At 34.4% G+C, this 24,360-nt stretch overlaps 3 protein-coding genes across 7 annotated transcripts in view; 2 read left to right on the top strand and 1 right to left on the bottom strand.

The window, feature by feature from the left end:
- LRRIQ3 (leucine rich repeats and IQ motif containing 3) overlaps positions 1 to 7,613 on the bottom strand; it is a 175,969-nt gene extending 168,356 nt beyond the window's left edge. For 2 of the 4 annotated variants that reach the window (XM_054482286.1, XM_054482274.1), the window contains exon 1: positions 7,383 to 7,548. The gene's annotated coding sequence lies outside the window, so the exon portion shown is untranslated. Of the gene's footprint in view, positions 1 to 7,382 lie in introns of all 4 variants that reach the window. The other 2 variants (XM_054482267.1, XM_054482280.1) reach the window with 2 other exon arrangements.
- Positions 7,599 to 22,846, top strand: FPGT (fucose-1-phosphate guanylyltransferase). 2 transcript variants are annotated; one of them, XM_054482295.1, is made up of 4 exons: positions 7,599 to 7,747; positions 9,042 to 9,209; positions 10,689 to 10,781; positions 13,784 to 22,846. In XM_054482295.1, the coding sequence occupies exons 1-4, from the start codon at positions 7,627 to 7,629 to the stop codon at positions 15,223 to 15,225; spliced, it is 1,824 nt and encodes a 607-aa protein (XP_054338270.1). In that variant the 5' UTR covers positions 7,599 to 7,626; the 3' UTR covers positions 15,226 to 22,846. The 2 variants fall into 2 exon arrangements, with proteins under 2 accessions (XP_054338270.1, XP_054338277.2); XM_054482302.2 differs by having other exon boundaries at positions 7,613 to 7,747; positions 14,601 to 14,767.
- TNNI3K (TNNI3 interacting kinase) overlaps positions 9,167 to 24,360 on the top strand; it is a 342,552-nt gene continuing 327,358 nt past the window's right edge. The window contains exons 1-2 of the mRNA XM_054482207.2: positions 9,167 to 9,209; positions 10,689 to 10,781. The gene's annotated coding sequence lies outside the window, so the exon portion shown is untranslated. The remainder of the gene's footprint in view (positions 9,210 to 10,688; positions 10,782 to 24,360) is intronic.

Here is a 24,360-nt window from a genome sequence, read left to right as displayed (position 1 = left end):
AGCCACAGATTCAAGAAACAGAGAACATCATGTAGGATAAATGTAAGAAAATAAAAAAAACAACCTCACACCTAGACATTTAATATACAAACTTCAGAAAATCAAAGGTAAAAAAAAAAAATCTTGGAAAAAGCCAAAGAATTTTTTTAAAATCTTACTTATAAAGGATCACAGATAATAACGACATTTGACTTATCAGAAACCATGCAGGCAGAAGATAATGGAGTGAAATATTTAAAGTGTTAAGAGAAAAAAAACTCACCAACCTAGAATTTTTAAGGAGAAACCCCTTTCACTTGGTTCTCATTCTCTCTTGTCTGCCGCCATGTAAGATATGCCTTCCACCTTCTGTCATGATTCTGAGGCCTCCCTAGCCACATGGAACTGTGAGTCCACTAAACCTCTTTTTCTTTATAAATTACCCAGTGTTGAGTGTCTTTATCAGCAGCATGAAAACAGACTAACACAGTAAGCTCTACAAAATTAATTGAATGCCTAGTTCCATTAACAATTCAAGATAAAATATATGCTTCAAAAACTATATCAAGGACACTGTATTGTGCAAAATTATTCTTTAAAAGTGAAAAAGAAATAAATTCTGTTAGATAAATACTGAAGTAATTTGTTGTTGGTAGACCTGCCTTGGAAGAAATGTTAAAAGAAGTTCTGAGAGAAGAGAAATGATATAGGTCAGATACTCATATCTATGTTAAGAAAGAGTGTTGGGAAAGGAACAAGTGAGGATAAAATAAAAATCTCTTATTTTTCTTATTCTTAGTTGAATAATTTGTCCAAAATCATAATAGCAACTAGTTTTAATTCATCCAACAACAGCAGAATATACATTCTTTTCAAGCTCACAGGGAGCATTCACTCACCAAGACAGACCACATTCTGGGCCATAAAACATGCCTTATCAAATTCAAAAGAACAGAAGCCATGCAACGTCTTCTCTCAGACCACAGTGGAATTAAACTAGATATCAATAACAGGAAAACAGCTGGAAAATTTCAAAATACTTGGGAGATTTGTAAACAACACACTTCTAAGTAACACATAGGTCAATAAAAATTTAAAGATATTTTGAACTAATAAAAATAAAATGTAAAATTTAGCAAAATGTGTGGGATATAGTAAAAGCAGTGCTTAAAAGGAAATTCATAGCACTGAATACATATATTAGAAAAGAGCAAAGATCTAAAATGAATCATATAAGCTGCCATTTCTAGAACTTGAAAAAGAGCAGCAAATTTAGTCCAAAGTAAATACAAGAAAAGTAACAAATATAGTAAGTTAGTTTTCAAGAAAATTGTAATTCTTAATTATATTCTCAAATATTCTGGGTGGAGGGGCATATTTATCATTATCTCATTCCAGAAGACTCCATAAAGATCTACAGTCTCTATAAAAAATAAATACTCTACTCAGATTATATGTAGGTTCTTCTGTAATACAAAGCATCTAACCATTAACCTGTAGTTCACATCTTTAGTGAAGAGTGGGGAGGTCTTTCCATATACTCTCTGTGGTTACTTTTACCATGCAATAATAAATATTACTCCAAAATGTATCCTTTCCTTATCTGTTAGGACATTCAGAGTTAATTTTTTTCCAACTTTTATTTTAGAATCAGGGAGTACATGTGCAGGTTTGTTACTAAAGTATATTGCATAATGCTGCAATTTGGAGTATGAATGAATTTGTCACCCAAGAAGTAAGCATAGCACCCAACAGGTAGTTTTTTTTCAGCCCTTACCTGTCAACCTCTCTCCCAATTCTTGTATTCCTCTCAAATACCAAATCTTATCCCAGGTGTCTAAAAACATATTTTTCAGTTCCTCTTAACTGATTTTTGTTTTATATGTATTCAATATTTTAAAATCTTCTCAACTGGTTTCTTTTTAGTTGATGTGATATGAACACTAAAATAATTTAGTCTTATAAGCAGTCTTCCCCATACACTATATTAATTTACATTCATTTTCTCTGTTAATATTCACCTCTGCCAACAATATGTATTTGCCAGTACATAAACAACCTTAATATTTTTAAAAATTACAAAACAGAACATAATAATACCTGGTTATTGCTATTAAAAGGAAAGATTAACATGATTAATAAATTACAGAAAAAAACTAGTATTCTATATTCAGAATATAATGTATGTGTCAGTTATTTATATTATTCAGCTACATATTCTGTCAAACTTTCCAATCATTATGGAAAAGTGGGGATTTTTCATATTTTGTTTTAACTACCACATGCAGCCTTTCAGTTTTGTTTCTCATTATTTATTTATATTGTACATCTGAAAACTGGAATAACTCAAATGACCAGGCCCCAGAGCATATCCCCTGAATCATATCATTGCAGCTATGGGCCCATATGATTCTATTGCCTACCAAGGGAAGCTAAAAACCACTACAATTGATATCTCCTCCTCTACCAAGTTAGAAGCCCCTTACCACTTGTTGCAAATTTAAAATATGCACATAGAGGAGGAATCTAGTCACTTTTGTTCATTTTAGACTTTGATAACTTTATAACTATTTTGTGAAATGTATATACACATTTGTAAATTATCAAGTTCAAATAATAATATAATGTTCAAAGGCAAATTAAGTATAGCAACACGTTACAGAAAGTATCAAGGCTCCAACTACAGTTTCAAAGAAATTCTGCAGTTAAAAATAAATCAGTACCATTATCAGTAAACCTTCCCTTAGTTTGTATCAACTAAAGTACTAATTTAAAAATTATCATACATTTTAATCACACTATATAAACCATGTCTATAAAATAAAATGCACATCAGTTATATCTCATCTTTACTCCCAACTTTGATGGCAAACCCATTAAGTGTAACTATACAAGGTTATAACTCATGAATATCTAAATTAAATATTAAGAAGTAAAAACTATGTATTTTGTATATTTATTTCTTTTCCAAATGTGATACATAATAAATATTGGGAAAAAAGTTTTCAAAGAAAGTCTTTGCTGAGTGTACCAATTACCTTTAGACTTAACACTTATTCACTGAAGCTTTTAGATACTTGGAAGACAGATCATCATTATTTTAAGTAATATATTAAAATATTAGATTTGATGGTCTACATGAAAGTAATTTATTTTATAAGCATGAACTATAATATTAGATGGAAATCTGAATACTAGACTCCAGAATTATCACAACAGCTGTTATCTGCATATAAAATCAAATCATAAAAAAAGAATAAAAAGTTTTAGTTTTTAGAAAATCTAACTGTAAGGATTCTAATCAGTAATATTTTATACATATTGTGATTACAAGCTTTATTTTTAGTTTAGAATGTCTGCAACATATTAAGTGCATCTCTAGTAACAAAATAAAGAAATTATATTTTTTAAATACTTTTTATTTGGATAACAGATTCGTTAAGTAACGACTGTTTTAATAAAGAATTGCCATGGGCCGGTGCAGTGACTCATGCCTGCATAATCCCAGAACTTTGAGAGGCCAAGGCAAGAGAATGCTTGAGTCCACAAGTGAGCTATGATCTGCCATTGCACTCCAGCCTGGGTGAAAGGTTGTCTCTAAAAATAAAAATCCTATCTCTAAAAATATAAAAGAATTGTCATGATTTTATATCACAGAAAAAATACATTTTAAAAATTAAGAAGGGGAGAGTCTAGTAGAACAGTCAGACTAGTACATGTGTCCCGGAAAATGAACACAGACTATAGTGCATTTATAACTTAATATAAATAACCTTGGTAGCACAAAACATTATGTTTTCATGGCATATTCTATATGTTTTCAAATGACATGAAAAGTCATTCAGAATAAGGAATCAGAATTCATTTGTAATTATAACATTTTTTTCTTTAAATATATTGGCTTTTTAAATTTTAGAAGGTTATATACTTCTGTTCAGAAACAAAGCTTTTGTGAGACATCATTTTTCAATTTTTATTTTTATTCCAACTTGGAGACTGCAAAAGCATAAGCCTGAAAAAACTAAAAGGTGCTGAGCCAGAAGAGGGATATTAAACAGCCAAAATTAATAAAAACATTCACAGAAAATAATCTGCACAGAAATCACAACCTCTTAATAAAGAAATTAGCACGACAAAGATTTCTTCTAGCCCAAAACATTCCTTGGTTAGCTTTCATAGAACAGATTTTGGATCTCCCAAAATTAAGCCATTAATACCTTTCTCTTAAGTGTCATAAATATTGTATTACATTAATTAAAATTTAATTCTTGACTCTACTAATTTATATTCTTCAACCACTTGCCCTCTCCCTATCCCTTTCCCCTCCCCGAAACTTCATCCTGGTATTTGGACAAAGTACATTATGATTACACTACTGGGGAACTCCATTTGGAAAAAAAATCTACAAAATACTAAGGGAGGAAGTATAATAAAAGTTCAGGGGTGGGAGAATGTTTCTCTGCACTACAGAAAGTTGAGGGGTGTGAGGGTTCCTCCAACAGGGCATAGTGAGAAAAAAATATATTTAAGAAATAAATTGAGAACAGGCTAGCTGAGTAAATAAATTGAAATAAAACAAACTGCAAAAAGAGAATTTTTGCTTTTGTTGCATGTCAGGAAGGGTAACAGGAGGAAACAGTGGTTAAACAGAGCCATGAAGCACACGGACTGGAAACAAGTACAGCCCTAGCTTGGCCTGACCACAGCATGCACTATGAGCTCCACAGTATATAATCCAGGACCCTATTCATTTGGCTTCAACTTCCTCATATAAAGAAGGGGGGAAAATTAAAACATGCTTCTCTATAATTTCCACACAACAGTCACAGTTATGCCTGTAGTAATAAAAAAAAATGTAACTGGCATTAACTGTAAATGGGTTGGAAGACATTTTAATGGGGGGATGAAAATGTTCTAAATCTGTACTTCCATAAAGTTGTTTTAAAAAATCTATCTCATTCTTCTTTATGGCAGCTCTTCAGATACTCTCTACTCTCCTCCTAGAAATAAAAAGCCCAAATGCCTCCACAGAATATAATTTTTCAATTTATTATAGTCTAGTATGTTCAACATCTTTTTAAAAATGTAGAATCCAAAACTAAACAGATTATTTCCTGTGTGTTTGATTTGTGCAGAATTAATGGGCTTACAGCTTGGCTGGATTGATGTATTTTACTCTGGTAATATAATATTCTGATAAATACCTGGAAAAACTCTGTGGCGAATTCTCTAGTAAAATAATACTCTGGTAGCTTAAGATGTTAAACAGTCATATCACACTGTTTTATTATACTGAATATGAACTCAAATAAAATCCCTAAACTTTTTTTGCCCCCAACAATCAACTGCCACGGAAATTTACTCCTACTCATATATATAGTATTTTTTAATTTTTTTTACTTAAAAATTAATATTAATGAAAATTTGAGAAAAGAAAGAAAAGGTAACAGAAGCCATAGCTGATAATATGGTATATTTATTTCCAGCAAATTTTGATTGCATGATATAGTCATATTGAGAAAAAATAATATCCCATTTCTATGGCCATCCTTCCCAGATCCAAGAAATACCCTAATATTCTTTATGATACCATCCCAGATCCAAGAAATACTCTATTTAATATTCTGTATGATAGAATCTAACACATCACTCTGTTTGTCTCCTCACAATTGTTACCACTGGATTTTTTATTTGGTTAGTTCTTCCTTCTTTATTTCACCTTATTAGAATATACAGACCCCAAACATATAGGCTCTACTGACCTTCACTCCCTTGGGACCTCACCTAGTTCCACAGTTAAAATTAATTCTATCTTCTTGCTGACAATTCCCAAAATTGTATCTCTAGCCCAGACCTCTTTCCTGAATTCTAGACTCGTATGTATAATGCATACAGACACATACACACACAAACTTCCATTACATATTCACTGCATACACATGTCTCTTTATTCCACATGTCCAAAATCAAATTCTGGACTCTATTACCCCAACAACCTTCCTCAGTCAGAAACTTACCCATCTTAATTGATGGCCAATCCATCCCAAGGCAGTCATTTTGACTCCTCTTTTTCTCTTACAGTCCACACCCATTAATTCCATCAGCACATTTTATTGTTTTTGTCTTAAAAATATAGCCAGAATCTGACCAACTTCTCACCATTCCCACTGCTACCTACCATCCTGGTCAAGCCTTCACCAACTCTCACCTGCAATATTGCAGTAGCCTCCAAAGAAGTCTCCCTGCTTCTATCATTGCCTCATCCCCCATTATAATCTATTCTCATATCTCTGAGTGATCTCTTTAAACATAAGGCAAGTCACTTCAAAACCCTGCAATGGCTTTGTTTCCCTTAAGAGTAAAAACCAAAATTCTTTCTATGGCCCTTTGTTCCCTCTCTGACCTTCTCTCGCTACTTTCTCCTTTGGTTACTTTCACTCAAGTCTCTGTATTTTCTAAATGTTCTTCAATAAGATACTGTTTTTTTTAATTAATGAAAAGTTTTAAATGATAAAACTATGAAAGAGTAATCTAATCTGCCATTTTATCCAAATGCTTCCACTATTAGAACACGATTGTATAACAAGCCCGAGAAGAAAAACTAAGTAAATTTATGACAAGAGTTTATGGTGCCCTGAATGTCTACGTACCTAATGAAGACGTTGATACACAGAAATCTTCTCAAAAAATCAAACGGTATGGTGAAATAGCACAAGTTCTGGGTTTGGGATTGAAATATATTTCTTAAATCTTTTATTACTTACTAATTGTGATACCTTGACTAAGTCACTATTCTCTGATTCAGTTTTCTTCTGTGTAAAGATGAAGTGGTCTGTTAAACTAAGAAACCTGGTGTTCTATAACAGGAACACCTCTATATAGCTACCCAAAATACACCTAAAAAGGCTGACTTATTCCTAAGAATGTTATTGAACATTCTAGATTAAACTGCATATACAAAACAATGACAGAGAAGAAACCAAAATACCAAAAATATTTGGAGCCTGGTCGCGGACTGAATTTTATAAACTTCCAAAGACACTATCTGAGAGGCTGTCGTGTGTAGCCTACTAAGAAAAAACAGAGGGGTGGAGTGGCTCACTCTCTAGGAACCACAAACTTAAGGTTCCTAAAAAGAACAGAGATTTTAAATATTCAGACTGTGTATGTATCATGACCCAGGGTTGGGGGCAGATGGCTCCAGATGACCTGGGGTGGCGGGGGAAAGGAAAGATGGCGGAGATCTTCTATCAGGCTATCCTGGGGAACTGCTCCAGGCTGAAACAAACCACCAGTTAGGACGAATCGCCTTTGATGTGAAAGTTGGGAAGCTAGATTGTAGTTTCGCCTTATCCTTAGCGGGTCGGTTCTAACAATTTTGTCACCCAACCTGAACCACTCACCGGGTCAACAGGGCTGCAAGCCCTTATGAGTTGGAGACAAGTGGCCCAGCCCCAACACAGTCAGACAAATTGCTGGGTGGCCATCTGCTCCTGAGACCGTTGCTAGAGAAACAAGACAACACCCAAGTTCTCCACATCATGGTTTTCCCGGCGCCAGCCAAGGCGCTCCGGGGGCGTGGTTACGTTAGCGACGCACGGAGGGGGCGGTTCAGAAACAACTGGACGGAGGCGCACCCCAGGGCGCATGCGTGCTGTGCGGCGAGGTCTCAGGGAAGGTGGGGCTATGGCAGCTGCTGGGGTCCCTCCGGAAGTATCGCTGCGAGAAGCCACCCAGCGAAAATTGCGGAGGTTTTCCGAGCTGAGAGGTACCAGACAAGGCACCCGAGTTCTCCTGGGCCATGCAGTGGGAGGGTGCTTTTGCGTGCCAGGAGGTTTGCTGGACTGTCACTTCCCGTTTACTTCTCATATGCAGGCCTATGACGCTCCCCAGGAGTAGCTAGCTAATAATCCTTTTGAGTTTTTTATTCTTTTCACTGTCCCTGCTTGACATGCTTGTTGCTTACTTTATTCTTAGTGGTATAGATATTAAAAATGAGGGCGGAAGAAGAAGAAGAAAGAAAATCTGACTAGTGAAGTTATGCATTGATTAGCTCATTAATAAAAGTTACTTTAAATCTAAAAGATATGAAGCACAGTATTTTGACCTTTAGGAGTAGCTGCCAGCCCCCTATCTACTTCACGCTTTACATTACGTTCATCTACTTCTGTAATGTAAACGTTTGTTGAGGGAGTAACAGAACATGGAGGAATTATGGATTAAAAATTAAAAGGAAGAAATTTGTTATCAAAAATTGGCTATGCCACTTAATCCCTGTACAACTGTCTAATAAAAGTGGTTATATTTATGTTGCAGTGACTGCTTAAAAAATACTGGGACTAATTCTTGGATAACAGTAAAACATTCAGGACTATTAGATTCTAGCTGACAAGTTCTGTTTGTTAACTAATTAAAACGCTAAATCATTTTGTTTATCAATAAGGAGATTCCAACTGTCTACTAAAAGTGCAGACTGTCTTTTAAAGATGTCATCATAGAGTTGGGACCTTCTGTTATCCAGAATCTTATGTTATATTCTAACAGCCTATGTAAGTTTTCATGGTTCATCTTAAAGTAATAGAAAATAAAGTACCCACATTTATAAACAGCAACATTGAGAGAAGGGATCTTTGGGTTGTGTCTTTGTTAGTCACCTAACACTAAGTGTCCCTGATACATAAGAATTGATTTGCAAAGCTGGAGATGTTTGTCTCCTCTTCTTATTGAAGAATTGAGGCAATAGTCTTTGGTAAGTTAAAAGTCGCTCTCTTAATCAAGAAACATTATGTCATTCAGAATTTATAATTAAATTGGATTGCAGACCATAAAAGGAGGGAGTGATCTAAAAGAAAAAAAAGGAACTTATGAACAGTCCTCATTATAACTATTTTGAATCATATTAATGCACCACTAATTATTCCCTAACTTTCAAAAGCCAAAGATACATTTTGGAAGATGGTAATAGATGTTACCTTCTTTTTCATCTGTCTAAATAGGCAAACCTGTGGCAACTAGAAAATGCCGATAATTTTTGTTGTCATTTCCTTGCTTTTTCCAAATAGGCAAACTTGTAGCACCTGGAGAATTCTGGGACATAGTTGCAATAACAGCGGCTGATGAAAAACAGGAACTTGCTTACAACCAACAGCTGTCAGAAAAGCTGAAAAGAAAGGAGTTACCCCTTGGAGTTCAATATCACGTTTTTGTAGATCCTGCTGGAGCCAAAATTGGTACGTGCTTTATGGTCAAGTTTATAATATAGGTCCTAAGCAGAATAATCATTGAAGAAAAGGTTTCTGTGACTTACAGTGTATAAGCTGCATATCTCTACCCACAGCTTTACAAACTTTAAAATATGAACATAAATTGACTGTTTTTAGAAAGATAAAAGGAATAGCAACTGTTCTTACCCATTATAACTTACCTTGAAAAACTTCCAGAATGTTACTTAAAAGATAATTTTATTAGTTTTAATGAAATTCACTCTATTCATATAGGAATACTCCTTTGGACCTTATCAGTAGAACCCTTGAGGTCCTCTCCACTCCGGAGTTCCTCCAGCAATTTACATGAAGAAAGCAAATTAGTCGGAAAAAATACTCTTGACCTTTTGGGGACATAATGCAGAATGCAAAAGAACACTGTTGCATGGCTTAAAGATAATACATATATTTGAAAACCCTAGTTTAGGTCAACTTTGCCCTTTGACCTTCCATTGCAAATAGAAATAAATGCTGTTTTTCTGAAGGCTCTTTTCTATGTGATACTTAAAGTTGAAGCACCTTGATACCAGAGATAGGATATCTGTATATGACATTAATATGACATTAGCATTATTCTAATTAGCCAGCATTATTTTAATCCTTACAACTATGAGGTCAGTACTGTTACTATTTCTTTTTTTTTTTTTGAGAAGGAGTCTTGCTCTGTTGCCCAGGCTGGAGTGCAGTGGCACGATCTTAGCTCACTGCAAGCTCCGCCTCCCAGGTTCACGCCATTCTCCTGCCTCAGCCTCCCGAGTAGCTGGGACTACAGGTGACTGCCACCACGCCTGGCTAATTTTTTTTTTGTATTTTTTAGTAGAGACGGGGTTTCACCGTGTTAGCCAGGATGGTCTCTATCTCCTGACCTCGTGATCCACCTGCCTCGGCCTCCCAAAGTGCTGGGATTACAGGCGTGATATTATTTCCATAGATGAGAATCTGAGGTACTCAGAGTTAAGTAACTGGCCCAAGATAACTAGTGTGGTAGTTATATTTAAGATTTTTTTGGGGGAATCTAAGTTCTAAAAATCTTTTTTCGAAAGGAACTCTAACTTGTGTTTTTGATTGTGTCATTTGGGAGAATTATTTAAATGGGCTTTGTGATTTGTAACTCTGTATGAATGTTTATATTTATCAGTCTTCTAGTGTTACAGATTGTGTAATTTATTATTTCTTCTTTCTTATAATTACTATTTTGGGGAGAATATTACCTCATCATTTATTACTGAGGGTTGTTGTCTGGGTTTCATTGCTAATTTATTGATTGGTTGTTTGCTATGAGATGTTTTTAATTTTGTTCTATTGCCAATACCTTTGATGTCCATCTATTTAATTATTCCTGAAAGGCAAATCCTTAAGGTTATATAACACCTAAATTTACCGTCATGACAAAGTTTTAGTAGGTTTCTATTAAATAAATTGTGCTTTTTTAACTTTGTTTTTAAGGAAATGGAGGATCAACACTTTGTGCCCTTCAATGTTTGGAAAAGCTATATGGAGATAAATGGAATTCTTTTACCATCTTATTAATTCACTCTGGTAACGTTATACTTTACTAATTTACATTTTCTTTTTAGTCTTCCACCTTTAATACTTTAGAGACTTTTTTCTTTCTTGCAAACACTTTCCTTCTTTTTTAAAAGAATCTTTGAAGTTATTCTGCTTTGAAAACAAAAATTTTATGATTTTCATGACTTTTTTTAGGTTGTAAGTAGTATAGTGATTTTCACAAATTTTACTTGTAAAATTGTAGATCACGTATATCGTCAACCTTTTATGAATATTGTTTTGTTTTGGGTATGTATATAGAAAATTATTTTCCTAAGACAACTCATTCAAATATGAATAGTTCTCGGGAATACTTTAGTGGGGATTTTTCTTTTAATTTTAATTTGTATTTTAAGTTCCAGGGTCCATGTGCAGGTTTGTTACATAGGTAAACATGTGCCATGGTTGGTTACTGCACCTATCAACCCGTCACCTAGGTATTAAGCCAGCATGCATTAGCTATTTTTCCTAACACTCTTTCCCCCTTAATGGGGATTCTTGCTTTGAGAGAAGGGTGGTTTAACACTGTCATTACTAGACTTTTGCCAGTACTTTTTATCTTGCATTTTTGTGTGATTATTGGTAGCCAGAGGCCACATTGCTTAAAAATAAAAGGAAAATGTGACAAGATACAGAGTGGACAAGTAAATATATAAAAGAGAAATCACACACACAAAATAAGACATTTTAAAACAGAAGAGTAGGAAGGACATGGTCTCAGAATAAAGAATAGCTTTTTAAATTGAATACGTTTAGTTGTGTGAAGATTTTGGTTACATGAAAACCTTTGTTGTTTTTCTGTGTATGTTAAGGGGCTAATGAAAACTGTCATGAACTGACACCAGTCCAGGGACAGGTATTTTAGAATTGTTCATCTACATGACTTCCAAGGCATTTTCTCATTCTTATGATTTACATACAAAACAATGATTCTTTGTAAAGATGATGTCAAAGTAAAGCATCCAAGTTCTGGTTTGAAGCCTAAAAATGTGTAAAAAAATCTAATTTACAATTTTATTTAAGAAAATAATTATTATCAGTTTAGTAAAAATTAAATTAGATACCAGGAAATGCATAGTTAGATAATTTTTTTTATTTTTATTTTTTGGAAATAGATAATTCTTAGTGCTAAACTTTACTATTGGCTGCTCTTTGAAAACAGAAAAAAACAGAAATTTATTGGCTCTCCTTTGTTGAACAATGTACTGTGTGGTGCCAAGTGCTTTATGGGTATTATTGATGTTCAGTAATAAATTAACCTTAGCTTACTATAACATTTTTACTTTATAAACTTAATTTTTTTGACTCTCTTGTAATAACACTCAGCTTTAACACAAACACTGTACAGCTGTACAAAAATATTTTCTTTATATCCTTAGGGTTTATTTTGTTGTTTTTATTTTTACTTTTTAAATCTTTTGGTTAGAAATGAAGACACAAACATATTAGCTTAGGCCTATACTGGGTCAGGATCATCAGTATCAGTGTCTACGACCTCTATAGTCCTACTGAAGTTCAGGAGCTGTCATCTCCTATGATAACAATGCTGCCTTCTGAAATACCTTCTGAAGGACCTGACTGAGGCCATTTTATGCTTAACTTTTTTTTATATGTATCATATGAATTTATTCTAAAATAACAATGAAAAGTATAGTATAGTATAGTATAGTAAATACATAAACCAGTAAAATAGTCATTTATTACCAATTATTATATACTATACATAATTGTGTGTTCTGTAGTTTAGTAAACTGGCAGCACAGTAGGTTTGTTTATACCAGCATCACCACAAACACTTGAGTGGTGCGTTGTGCTAGGACTTTACAATGGCTCCAACATCACTAGGTGATAGGAATTTTTCAGCTCCATTATGATCTTATGGGACAACCTATGTATATGCTGTCCATCATTGAGCGAAATGTTGTAAAGAAGCAAGTATTTTAGCATTAGTATATTAGTTTTCTATAACTTTTATTTTCTGTGAAGTAGATTTTTTTTTTTTTTTTTTGAGACGGAGTCTGGCTCTGTCGCCCAGGCTGGAGTTCAGTGGCACGATCTCCGCTCACTGCTGCAAGCTTCGCCTCCCGGGTTCACGCCATTTTCCTGCCTCAGCCTCCAGAGTAGCTGGGACCACAGGCGCCCACCACCATGCCCACTAATTTTTTGTATTTTTAGTAGAGATGGGGTTTCACCGTGTTAGCCAGGATGGTCTTGATCTCCTGACCTCGTGATCCGCCCACCTCGGCCTCCCAAAGTGTTGGGATTACAGGCTTGAGCCACCGCGCCCGGCCTTCTGTGAAGTAGATTCTTAATTAGAAGTCTAAACATAGTTGAAATGTGTTGTTTAAAATGTAGATACAGGCTGGGTGCGGTGGCTCAGGCCTGTAATCCCAGCACTTTGGGAGGCCGAGTTGGGTGAATCACCTGAGGTCAGGAGTTTGAGACCAGCCTGGCCAACATGGTGAAACTTCGTCTCTACTAAAAATACAAAAATTATCCAGGCGTGGTGGCAGGCGCCTGTAATCCCAGCTACTCGGGAGGCTGAGGCAGGAGAATCGCTTGAACCTGGGACACGGAGGTTGCGGTGAGCCAAGATCGCGCGCCACTGCACTCCAGCCTGGGTGACAGTAAGACTTCATCTCAGAAAAAAAAAAAAACAAATGTAGATGCAACATCATGTTTTGGGCCGTGGTCCTTCTTATTTGTTATACATGTAATTCAAAACATTTCACAGATTCTACAGTATATTTAAATTTTTTCCTGACCTACAGTTTTTAAAATTGTCTTATATCAAATGGCAACAAGAGAATTTCTCTTCGAATTTTTAATCTGGATTTCATTATTCTTTCCTGATTTGCAGTAACAAGTGGTATATATTAAATATCTTTTAAGATATTTTGATTTGTAACTTATGGGTCATAAAACCCCGGGGTTTTGAAAATTTTATAAATAATACTGCATTTTTAAATGGTTATTTCGTTTTAATTTTATAGGTGGCTACAGTCAACGACTTCCAAATGCAAGTGCTCTGGGAAAAATTTTCACTGCTTTACCTCTTGGTAACCCCATTTATCAGATGCTAGAATTAAAACTAGCCATGTACATTGATTTCCCCTTAAATATGAATCCTGGAATTCTGGTTACCTGTGCAGATGATATTGAACTTTATAGTATTGGAGAATTTGAGTTTATTAGGTTTGACAAACCTGGCTTTACTGCTTTAGCTCATCCTTCTAGTTTGACTATAGGTACCACACATGGAGTATTTGTCTTAGATCCTTTTGATGATTTAAAACATAGAGACCTTGAATACAGGTCTTGCCATCGTTTCCTTCATAAGCCCAGCATAGAAAAGATGTATCAATTTAATGCTGTTTGTAGACCTGGAAATTTTTGTCAACAGGACTTTGCTAGGGGTGACATTGCCGATCTTAAATTAGACTCTGACTATGTCTACACAGATAGCCTATTTTATATGGATCATAAATCAGCAAAAATGTTACTTGCTTTTTATGAAAAAGTAGGCACACTGAGCTGTGAAATAGATGCCTATGGTGACTTTCTGCAGGCTTTGGGACCTGGAGCAAGTGTGGAGTACACCAGAAACACATCAAATGTCATTAAAGAAGAGTCAGAGTTGGTAGAAATGAGGCAGAGAATATTTCATCTTCTTAAAGGAACATCACTAAATGTTGTTGTTCTTAATAACTCCAAATTTTATCACATTGGAACAACCGAAGAATATTTGTTTTACTTTACCTCAGATAACAGTTTAAAGTCAGAGCTCGGCTTACAGTCCATAACTTTTAGTATCTTTCCAGATATACCAGAATGCTCTGGCAAAACATCCTGTATCATTCAAAGCATACTGGATTCAAGATGTTCTGTGGCACCTGGCTCAGTTGTGGAGTATTCCAGATTGGGGCCTGATGTTACAGTTGGGGAAAACTGCATTATTAGTGGTTCTTACGTCCTAACAAAAGCTGTCCTCCCCGCACATTCTTTTGTGTGTTCCTTAAGCTTAAAGATGAATAGATACTTAAAGTATGCAACTATGGCATTTGGAGTGCAAGACAACTTGAAAAAGAGTGTGAAAACATTGTCAGATATAAAGTTACTTCAATTCTTTGGAGTCTGTTTCCTGTCATGCTTAGATGTTTGGAATCTTAAAGTTACAGAGGAACTGTTCTCTGGTAACAAGACATGTCTGAGTTTGTGGACTGCACGCATTTTCCCAGTTTGTTCTTCTTTGAGTGACTCAGTTACAACATCCCTAAAGATGTTAAATGCTGTTAAGAACAAGTCAGCATTCAGCCTGAATAGCTATAAGTTGCTGTCCATTGAAGAAATGCTTATCTACAAAGATGTAGAAGATATGATAACTTACAGGGAACAAATATTTCTAGAAATCAGTTTAAAAAGCAATTTGATTTAGAGATATTTTAAATATTGTACACTTTGCCTTTTTGAGTAACATTCCAGAGATAGGTATTTTCTGTAGGCTGTTTCACTGAACTCAGTTAATGAAAACTGTATTAACATAATTGCTGTAGCGTAATATTAATAGCGCAAAATTACATATAAATCATTTTGATGAAAAATATTTCAAGACTAAGTTGAGAAAAGAGATACTATTTTGGATGTGTATCAGTATTTTTGTTTTTAATAATGATTGATTTGTGGAGCATTGTTTTTTCACATAATTAGTTTTAAAGGTAATTTTCTAAGCATACCTTTGGAATTTTTCCATCTTTTTTGAGACTTTTGATCCAGTGAAGTTCTAAGTATTCACTGGCACTTCTCTCCTCAACTGTAATTCTGTTTTGAATAATAAAAATGGCATACTGTAGGGTCTTCAGAGTAGTGTAGGAATACTGTAGAAATACTTTTTCAGAAACAAATCCATAGCTGACAGATTCACTCAGTGCCCGATATATTGTGATTATTTTAGTTGATAAAGAACTAGATACAAAGACCTCTGAAATTGATGATAAAATTTGTATCTCATTAATTTTATCAAAATGAAACTAAAAGTACATATGTATTATACACTTGAACATGTGTTTGTGTATCTTTAAAATTTTCTTTTATGTTCCATTCCATAGGAAAACACACATATGCACACAAAACTCATTTATCTGTGGGGAAAGTGGTAGTAATAATTGAGATTCATCAATAATCATATAATTTCACTATAGACATTACTTGCATTATCTCCTATCAGTCCTTCTAACAAAACTTAAATTACCAAATGAACTGCCTTTACTTTTCATCTTATTTTTTGTCTACATGCTGGTGATGCTGAGGAACAATAATTGGCCCAAATGCAGACATCAAGAAGCAGGCAGGAAAATGGAAAAACTGAGATAATACACAGATGATAAACAGTTTCAAGAAAATAAAAATTGGCTAGAATCTCAAGTTATGTTTTTCTATATTGGTATAAGCATGTAAGTGAAAAGTCTGATAAGTGTAATAGAGAAAAGATTTGTCAGTGTGTTTTTTTAAATGAAATAACTAGTCTGTGCTACTTTATGTCAATATAAAAATTGGTAAACTAGAAGTAACTTGTCCACAACCCTCAGTTATAATAGTTTTGTGCGTGTTTTGTTTTCCAAAGTTTTTCCCAAGGAGAAGATACAAATATATGGTAGCTATTGTTTAAAAATGATTGATTTACTTGCAGATTTTTCAGAGGATGTTATGTCTTTGTCATCCATTAAATGTTCAAAATTGTAGTTTTACCAAATCTGAAGTGCCATCAGTTATAAGAATCACCATTATTTTATGTTCCATTAAGAAAAACACAATAAAACATGACACAATGCTTTTTTTGTTACTTGAAATTTTCATACTTATTGGAGATCTCTTTTAGATGTTTTTAAATACAGATTTTTATTTAACCCTCTTGCATATACATATAACAAAAAAGTAAAATATTGAGATATCATCAAGAAATTTCTACAGCTTCACATTTAAACTCTTCAGCACTTTCAGAGCTGTTGATATGCATATGTCCACCTAGTACCATCTTCTGTGCTTTCAGAGTTATTGGTAAGGCTGCATTTCCTGAGTGCTCTACCACACTTATGTCTGGATTTTTTTTACCCAGCTGCAGACCCACACTCCTGCAAGTTTTGATACCCTTCTATTTGACAAAACTCAGTTTCACTTTTGTTTCAGTTTAATCACAGGTCCTTAGAAGATCGGACCTGTGATTCTATTCAAAGTCAGAAAGAGATTTCTCACAAATTGATGTTATATTAACATGTTAATATGAAAATTATTGTTTGGTAAACCAGAAGTGACTTGTCTGAAGCCCTCAATTGTGGTATTTGTGTGTTTATTTTTTCTTTTTCAAGATTCTTTTTAAAGAAAATATATGGTAGCTGTTGTTTAACATTTATCTACTTATAGAGCGTTCAGAGGATGTTATATGTTTATTAAGTGCTCAATACTATATTTTACCTAATCTGAATTTTAATCATAATCCTGCACAATGCATAGATTCTAGTTTTTTTGAAATGGTTCTGTTGAAAGGACTTATCAATGTCTCTTGCTTTGAGATGTATTGCTTGGTGTGTAGTAGCACAAACGTACCACCAATAATGTACCTAATTCAACTGAAGTAACAGTCATATACACAGATATGACCAAGTTCATATGTGAGCAAGTAACAACTCCATGACTGTTGCTGCCTGGCTAATAGCTATTATACTATCGTTTGTAAGGCACATTCTGTTTTCTGGGGTGTCTAAATGTGGAGAAAAAAAGATGAATTAGGAATGATTCTAACCTAAGTATGTGTTTTAATAACAGGATCTAGGCAAAAAAAAAAAAAAAAAAAAAAAAAGTAAGTCACTCCTAAATTTAATCCCTGAATAATGTAGTGTACATGATGATAGAGGAGAAGTGTATTTTTGATAAGAAGTGACTAAATTTTGTGACAATCTTAATTTTTCAGGCTTTTCATTTAGTCTCCCAATAAAGATAATTTTTTTTCTGAGTTTTGTCAGCAGTAGAAAAATAAGACCTACATGGATAAGTTTGAAATTAAACATTTTGTCTCATTTTATAATTTTTATTTTTATAAAATCATGGCACTTACATCATATACTCAGGTGTGTAAAAGCCTGCTATTTGTAACGTAATCCATAAACTTATTGATGATTTAATAACTATCAAGGGCATGGGAAAAATTCAACATTTGACAATAATCTTTTACCTTAGGCATTTATTCTCTAAGCAAAGCAGAAATAAAGGATATGTATCAGTGTGTACTGATTGAAATAAAGCTTTAAAAATCCAAGTGATACTCTGAAATTGTCAAAAGTTTGATGGCATGAATCTAGGATTAATTCCCATAACCTGTGATGATCTGGTCATCTTCTGTAGCTACATAGTACTCCTAATGTTAAGATTACCAAATTCAGCAATAAAGCCAAAATCAAAACCGCCTTCTGTCACATATAGCTGTTAAGTGAAATACACAAAATCAGAGTTGCTGTTTACATACATCATGAGGCCGTCTGGACTTGAGCACCTTGGCGGCTCAGGATTAAGGCACCTCAGTCTAGCCTAGCAGAGTTACAATGGAGAGAAGTGAAAACTCATTAGTAGCTCAAAACAAGCTAAAGGATTTCAAATGCTCTTTTTCTTGTTCATCTAAATCAAGTCTTCATCTGTGTCAAGGACTAAATTGTTAAAAACCTTTTTAATTTGCTTAGTGCAAGAAAAATAATAGCAACCATACATCTAGTTAACTTGAGTCTTCTGTGCCTCTAAAATTTTTAGACAAAGCCTATTTCTATTGAGGTTGAGGAACACAATTCTAATACTTAGTAAAATTATTAACATTCCTTGCATTTAACTTTGTCATATTTTCCTTCCTCCAATACCAGTATGCCAAATTCTGTAACATAATAGCATTTTTCATGCTCCCATTTATCTGTATATACAGAAACTTCTGCTTAGGTTTTTTTAATATGTAAAGAAAGTCTAGTCATACCAGTTTGGTTGAAGAATACTAGTTCTGTCCCTGGAAGAGCTGTCTACGTGAGCCACAACAAACCAAACTTGCCACATCATTCAAACTTGCCAATTTGGCTGTAGTTTAGTAGATAACAACTTTAGGTCAGGTTAATATTTGGGGAAATGGAATAATAAAAGCTGCTGATTTTCCTACTGTATTGCTACTTGGAGGATTGGAGGTGTGGAGGGAAGATGCCTGTAAATGAGTCACTGTTATCAACTACCTGCACATCAGCTTGATTGTTGACACTTATGTCTAAAGATGTTCATCCCAAGAGTATTATTGTGCATGCAAGTAACTGATTGATACTAACAGAGTTAACATTTTATTTTGGGCTGCTTGGACAAAAAGTCTATCTTTTTGAAGCCTCTGGCTGCAGGGATCTCTTAGCCATCACACATATAAATTTCAACCATTCACACAGAGCAATTCATTTCTGATTGCTGTAGACTAGTGCAATCCATCTGCTAGTGTCATTTCCTAGCTATCTGTGCCAGAATTACACTCCTTCAATTGTGCTTCAGTGCATTTCTGAAACAATCTAAACTAAACTGTCTATATTCTTTGGCCACTGGCTTATGATGTGTTACTGATATGCTTGTTGAATCTCCAGCCTCCTTAAATGCTTTTTAAAATCTTTGTTACAACCAACACATCGTAGCTAAGTAATCTGCACATGTGAATGATTTTTTTTAATTTCTTTTCTTACCAGTATCCACTCTTTTCTCTGCAGCACATTCAGATGGTTCAAGTGAGTTTTAATTTACCACTTCCTTGTAGGAGAGTGTCACATCGCCCAGAATAGAATTAAAGCATTTACATCTTGAGGCAAAAAAATCTTTTAAAATACAACTATGTAGAAATCAAGTAAGTGTTCATTTGCAGGTTTAGAAATGTTGCACTGCTTAATGAAGTTTTACGTGAGTGGTTTCTTTCTTATTATTTTTAGCCTTGGGGTTTGAGAAAGTAAATGATGTCCATCAATATGCTGTACTTTAGAGAAGTTTCAAATATTTCTAGAACTAGAAAACTTGGGACTACACAAAGAAATAATTATGATTATATCAGGTGGCCCAGGTGCAGATTTTAAATGTGCAGGCACACTGACAAAGTCATAAATTAAAAATGCACTAATTATATATCACTGGGATCAATCTTTAATGAAATTGAATAAGAAAGATCACTCATGACTGGTTGAAGTTGATAGAGCTTCTAATTAAGCATTATCCAGTCAAATAAAGAGCTGTCTATGGAAGCTAGCCTATGAGGAAGGAAGGAAAAAGTTGTCGAGTAATTCTTTTTTACTTGTTGCAACAGCTGATTCTTCAATACAAAAGAAATATTTACCATGAGTTCAGTGAGAAGAAGCAATTTACAAAATTAGCCATGTTTCTAGTGTCTTTGAGTATGTATCTCTAGACTACAAACGTGCTGGAATTTTCCATGACATAAAAATAAGCAAAAACAAAAACAATACTTCTCTTAGCCATATTATTTCATCAGGATATAGTCAGCCTAGTTTCATCTACAATGAAACCGAAGTTGTACTAGCCATTATACCCAACACTGAATTCCAGATTCAGATATGTACCTCCCTGCTTCGTATCCCTCCCTTACTGGAAAAAAAATACATAGGCATCTCTATTTGGAGAGCTCTAATCTTCTATCAATTAAGATAATCTTTTTCATCTAGATAAATGACACAGCCATTCACCAAATTGCTCAAGGAAAAAACCTGGAAATTTACCATGACTCTTCAGGTACTTCCCCTCATCCTTTTCATCCTGTTTTCAACAAGTGAAGTCTATATATGAAAAACACAACCAAAATCCATCTACCTCTCTCAACTTGTTGAGCTACCACTGTTTTCTAGACTAATGCAGTAGTTTTTTTTTTTTTTTTTTTTTTTACATGCCACAATGCCTTATTGTGTGCAGTAATAACAATGATCTGACTTTTATAATTGCACGTGAAGGCAAAGTTGCAGAAAGCCTGCAAAGGAAAGATTTAAAAGATTGGCATTGGGGTGTATGAGGCATTGAAAGAAAAAGGAATACTGTAGCCATCTCAACCTTACTTCACTAATTTGGTACTATTTTTGTATCCCATTTTGCTCCCCTGAAGACTACCTTTTAGGACAAAGATTCATACTACTTTCTAACATTCTGCACTTTATTTTCTCCATGAAGTTTTGCCTGGTGATAGTCTGCAATCTCTTTACCACCCACATTGTTGTTTTTTTACCTTTTTCATATTTGCTATGTGTAATCAGATGTCAGCTGGAAATTTGCTTTCCCTTTAGATGTAGGCAACATTAGTTGAACCTCTATTCTAAACCCCAGAGATGTCAAAAACTTCTCTCAAATATCTGTGAAATTCCTGAAGATCATATATCTCCACAATTACTTTGGACTGTAAGCTTCCATTTCTGGTGAGTTAGTTCTGTTTGGGCTTGCATGTGATTTTCTCACAATTCTATGAGCTGAGCGCCTGTTTTTCACTATGTGAGTCTCAAACTTTTCCTCTTTCCCGCAATTAGGGCATCACCATATCCTCCATAGAAAAAGGCCTTCTCACCAAATTTTATGTGTAGCAAATTTCTCTGAATCATTGGAGCTAGGGAGGAAGGTGCTGGAAGGAAAGAGAAGGATACATATCAGAGCACAACATTAAGTAATAGTTGTTCTTAGAAATCCTTTGACATCTTCATCACCAAGACTTTCTTCACTAGCTATTTTTTTTTATAATCCAAAATTATGTCTTAACTTTTTTTCTCGTCCTCAGATCAACTTCTTCCATCCCCTTATGAGATATGCACACATTGTTTACATTGTAGACATATAGCATTTATCTCTTCTTTCTCTTGTGCCATTAGTTTTCTTCCTTTAATGGATTATTCTCATCAGCACACAAATATTCTGTGATTTTTCCAATTTAAAAAAAAACCCTTCACTACACTTCGTTCAGGTGTTACTTTATTTCCTTGCTCCTTTTACACTAAAATTTTTAGAATACATTGTCTGTTCTTCCATTCTTCAGTTCCCATCTTCCTATTTACTCTTCAACCCAATTCAGGCTTTTAGCACCCCTCTCCATCACCACTACTCCATTAAATTTGTTCTTCTGAAGATTTCCAGCACTCTCGACTTTGCTAAATCCAGGGGTCATTCCTGGTCTCATCTTCTTGCCCTTTAAACAGCATTTATATCAATTGATTACTTCTTTGACTTGCATTCTTTACCTGGATGCAAGGAACCCCACATTACTGGTTCTTTTTCTAACTTATTGGTCACGCTTTTTAAGTCTCTTTAACTGATTTCTCCTCATCTTCCTCACCTCATATCACTAGAAGGTCACAGATATTTGTGTTTGAATTTCTCTATCCACATTCACTCCTTTGGAATACCATCCATTCGCATAGCATCTATGTGTTATCAATTCTCAAATCTGTGTTTCTCATTATCAAAATGTAACTCTCAAATTGTTAAAATATGAATCCATAAATTGTGAACATGGGTCAGGATTTAATTAATAAGGAAGCCAGCAGGATTATGAAGTTGATTTTTATATTTTTCCAGATGCTACAAGGAAGAAAATTTATATACAACATTATAAAGAATTTTTTCCAATAATAGAGTACATTTTCTTATGAGATAATAGGCTTAAGCAAAAAGTCTAAAAGACAATTTAGCAAGAGTTTTCTCAAGAAGTTCTTATTTTAGATAAGAGGTAGGATTGAGTCAGGAAAATAGAGCCTGGAGGCAGGGAACATAAGGCCGATTCACACTTAAGTTATGACAGGAAGTATCCTTTTCGTAGGGTGTATGCAGAGTAAATGACTTTGTAACTTTACTTCATCCTCTCCATTGACATATGGCATACACCAAGTAACCAGTGGAAATCTCTAGAGGGTATTTAAACCCCCACAAATTCTGTAACGGTGTCCTTGAGCCCCTATGCTCAGGCCCACTCCCACACTGTAGAGTGTACTTTCATTCTGAATAAAGTTCTTCATTCTTTCTTCGCTTTGTGTGTTTTGTCCAATTCTTTGTTCAAAGTGCCAAGAACCTGGTCACTCTCCACCAGTAACAGGATTAGATAATGACTGTGGGTTGGATTTCCTGAAAACCAGAATCTGAGATGTACTTTAGAATGCAAAATATTTTTAAGGAGGGCCTGTGGGATTAATACTTATACAAGGAAGGGGAGAGAGCAAAACAGAGAAGAAGAAAGTGAAGCTGAGATGCAATCCCAAAGACAGCCTTAATTGGCTAATCCCAAGAGGAGCTCTGGATACTAGAACAGCACTTCAGTGTTTCCCAAGTTGAACCTGATTGGCCAGCATTTATACTACACATCAATTATCTTTTCTCAGGTGCCCAATTGATAAGGAAGACAATGGACAAGATATCTCTTTAGGAATAAGCCAATCTGTGAAAGGGGGCTGACCGATGAAAGCTATCTACTGACAGCACTTGCAGTAGCTGAATTAACAAGCCCTTCATTGAAGAAGCGATATGGGTGCCATCACAGTGTCCACCACAATAACATTATAAAGTCCACTCAATTCCAAGATTCGATTTCTATATGTAACTATTTTAATGAAACATTATGTTTTAATTCAAGTTGAATTATGACTTCCAAACTAATCATGCAATGTTGTACATATTTTAAGTGTACCCAATCCAAAAAGAAACTATGCTTTAGTAGATATGTCAATCATTGATTTACAGAAGCTTTTTTTTTTGTAATACTGTCACAAATCTACATGATAATCCCTAGTGCCAGATTTTACTTTTGACTAGCTGAGCAAGCTAAAATATTCATAAATTCACATGAAGCCAGATGGCTTCCCACTGAATATGCATTTGAATGATTCCTGTACATTATTTATTCCAAGAAGTGCACAAAATAGTAGAGATTCCTAATAAGTTTGTTTCAAAAAGGAGTCAAGGAATAACAGGTGTCCAATGCTAACTATATTTTGGACTGAATCATGATTCTATGTATATTTGAGAATTACTAACAGCAGACTCAATATAGTTATTTTCTGTTAGTCTCTGAAATATCAGAAATCTGAAATAAGGAAGGTTCAGCAAGAATGACTAGCATTTTGGAAAAAAAGAGGATTTAACGTGGCTAGCATAATTTAATAATTTGCTTAGTTCTCTAAAATATTCAAATGTACAACACAAAGTATTAACCATTTTTGTCAAGTCTATCAGTATGTTTTTAGGGGTACTTTTTTCAGGTTAAAATCACAGATGTGAATTTGAAATGAAAATATAACTTAATCATTAAAAGCTTTTTCTCCAACATATTTGGGGAGAGAATAAATGAAAATAGTATTTTTTTCTTTTTTAATTCATAGCGTTTTCCTTTCATTTAAATCTGCTATGTCCCTTTTTAAAGTTTCCTGTTCTCTGGACATCTATCATCATTGCTGTCCCCACCTTCCATCTTCTGTTTTTTTCCTTCAAATGTGGTAATCACTGTTGTTTTGTAAAACATATCTAATAATTCTACGATCTGAAGTCA

The sequence above is a fragment of the Pongo pygmaeus genome, chromosome 1, assembly GCF_028885625.2.
Source record: "Pongo pygmaeus isolate AG05252 chromosome 1, NHGRI_mPonPyg2-v2.0_pri, whole genome shotgun sequence".
NCBI lineage: Eukaryota > Metazoa > Chordata > Mammalia > Primates > Hominidae > Pongo > Pongo pygmaeus.
This window is presented reverse-complemented; position numbering and strand designations above follow the sequence as displayed.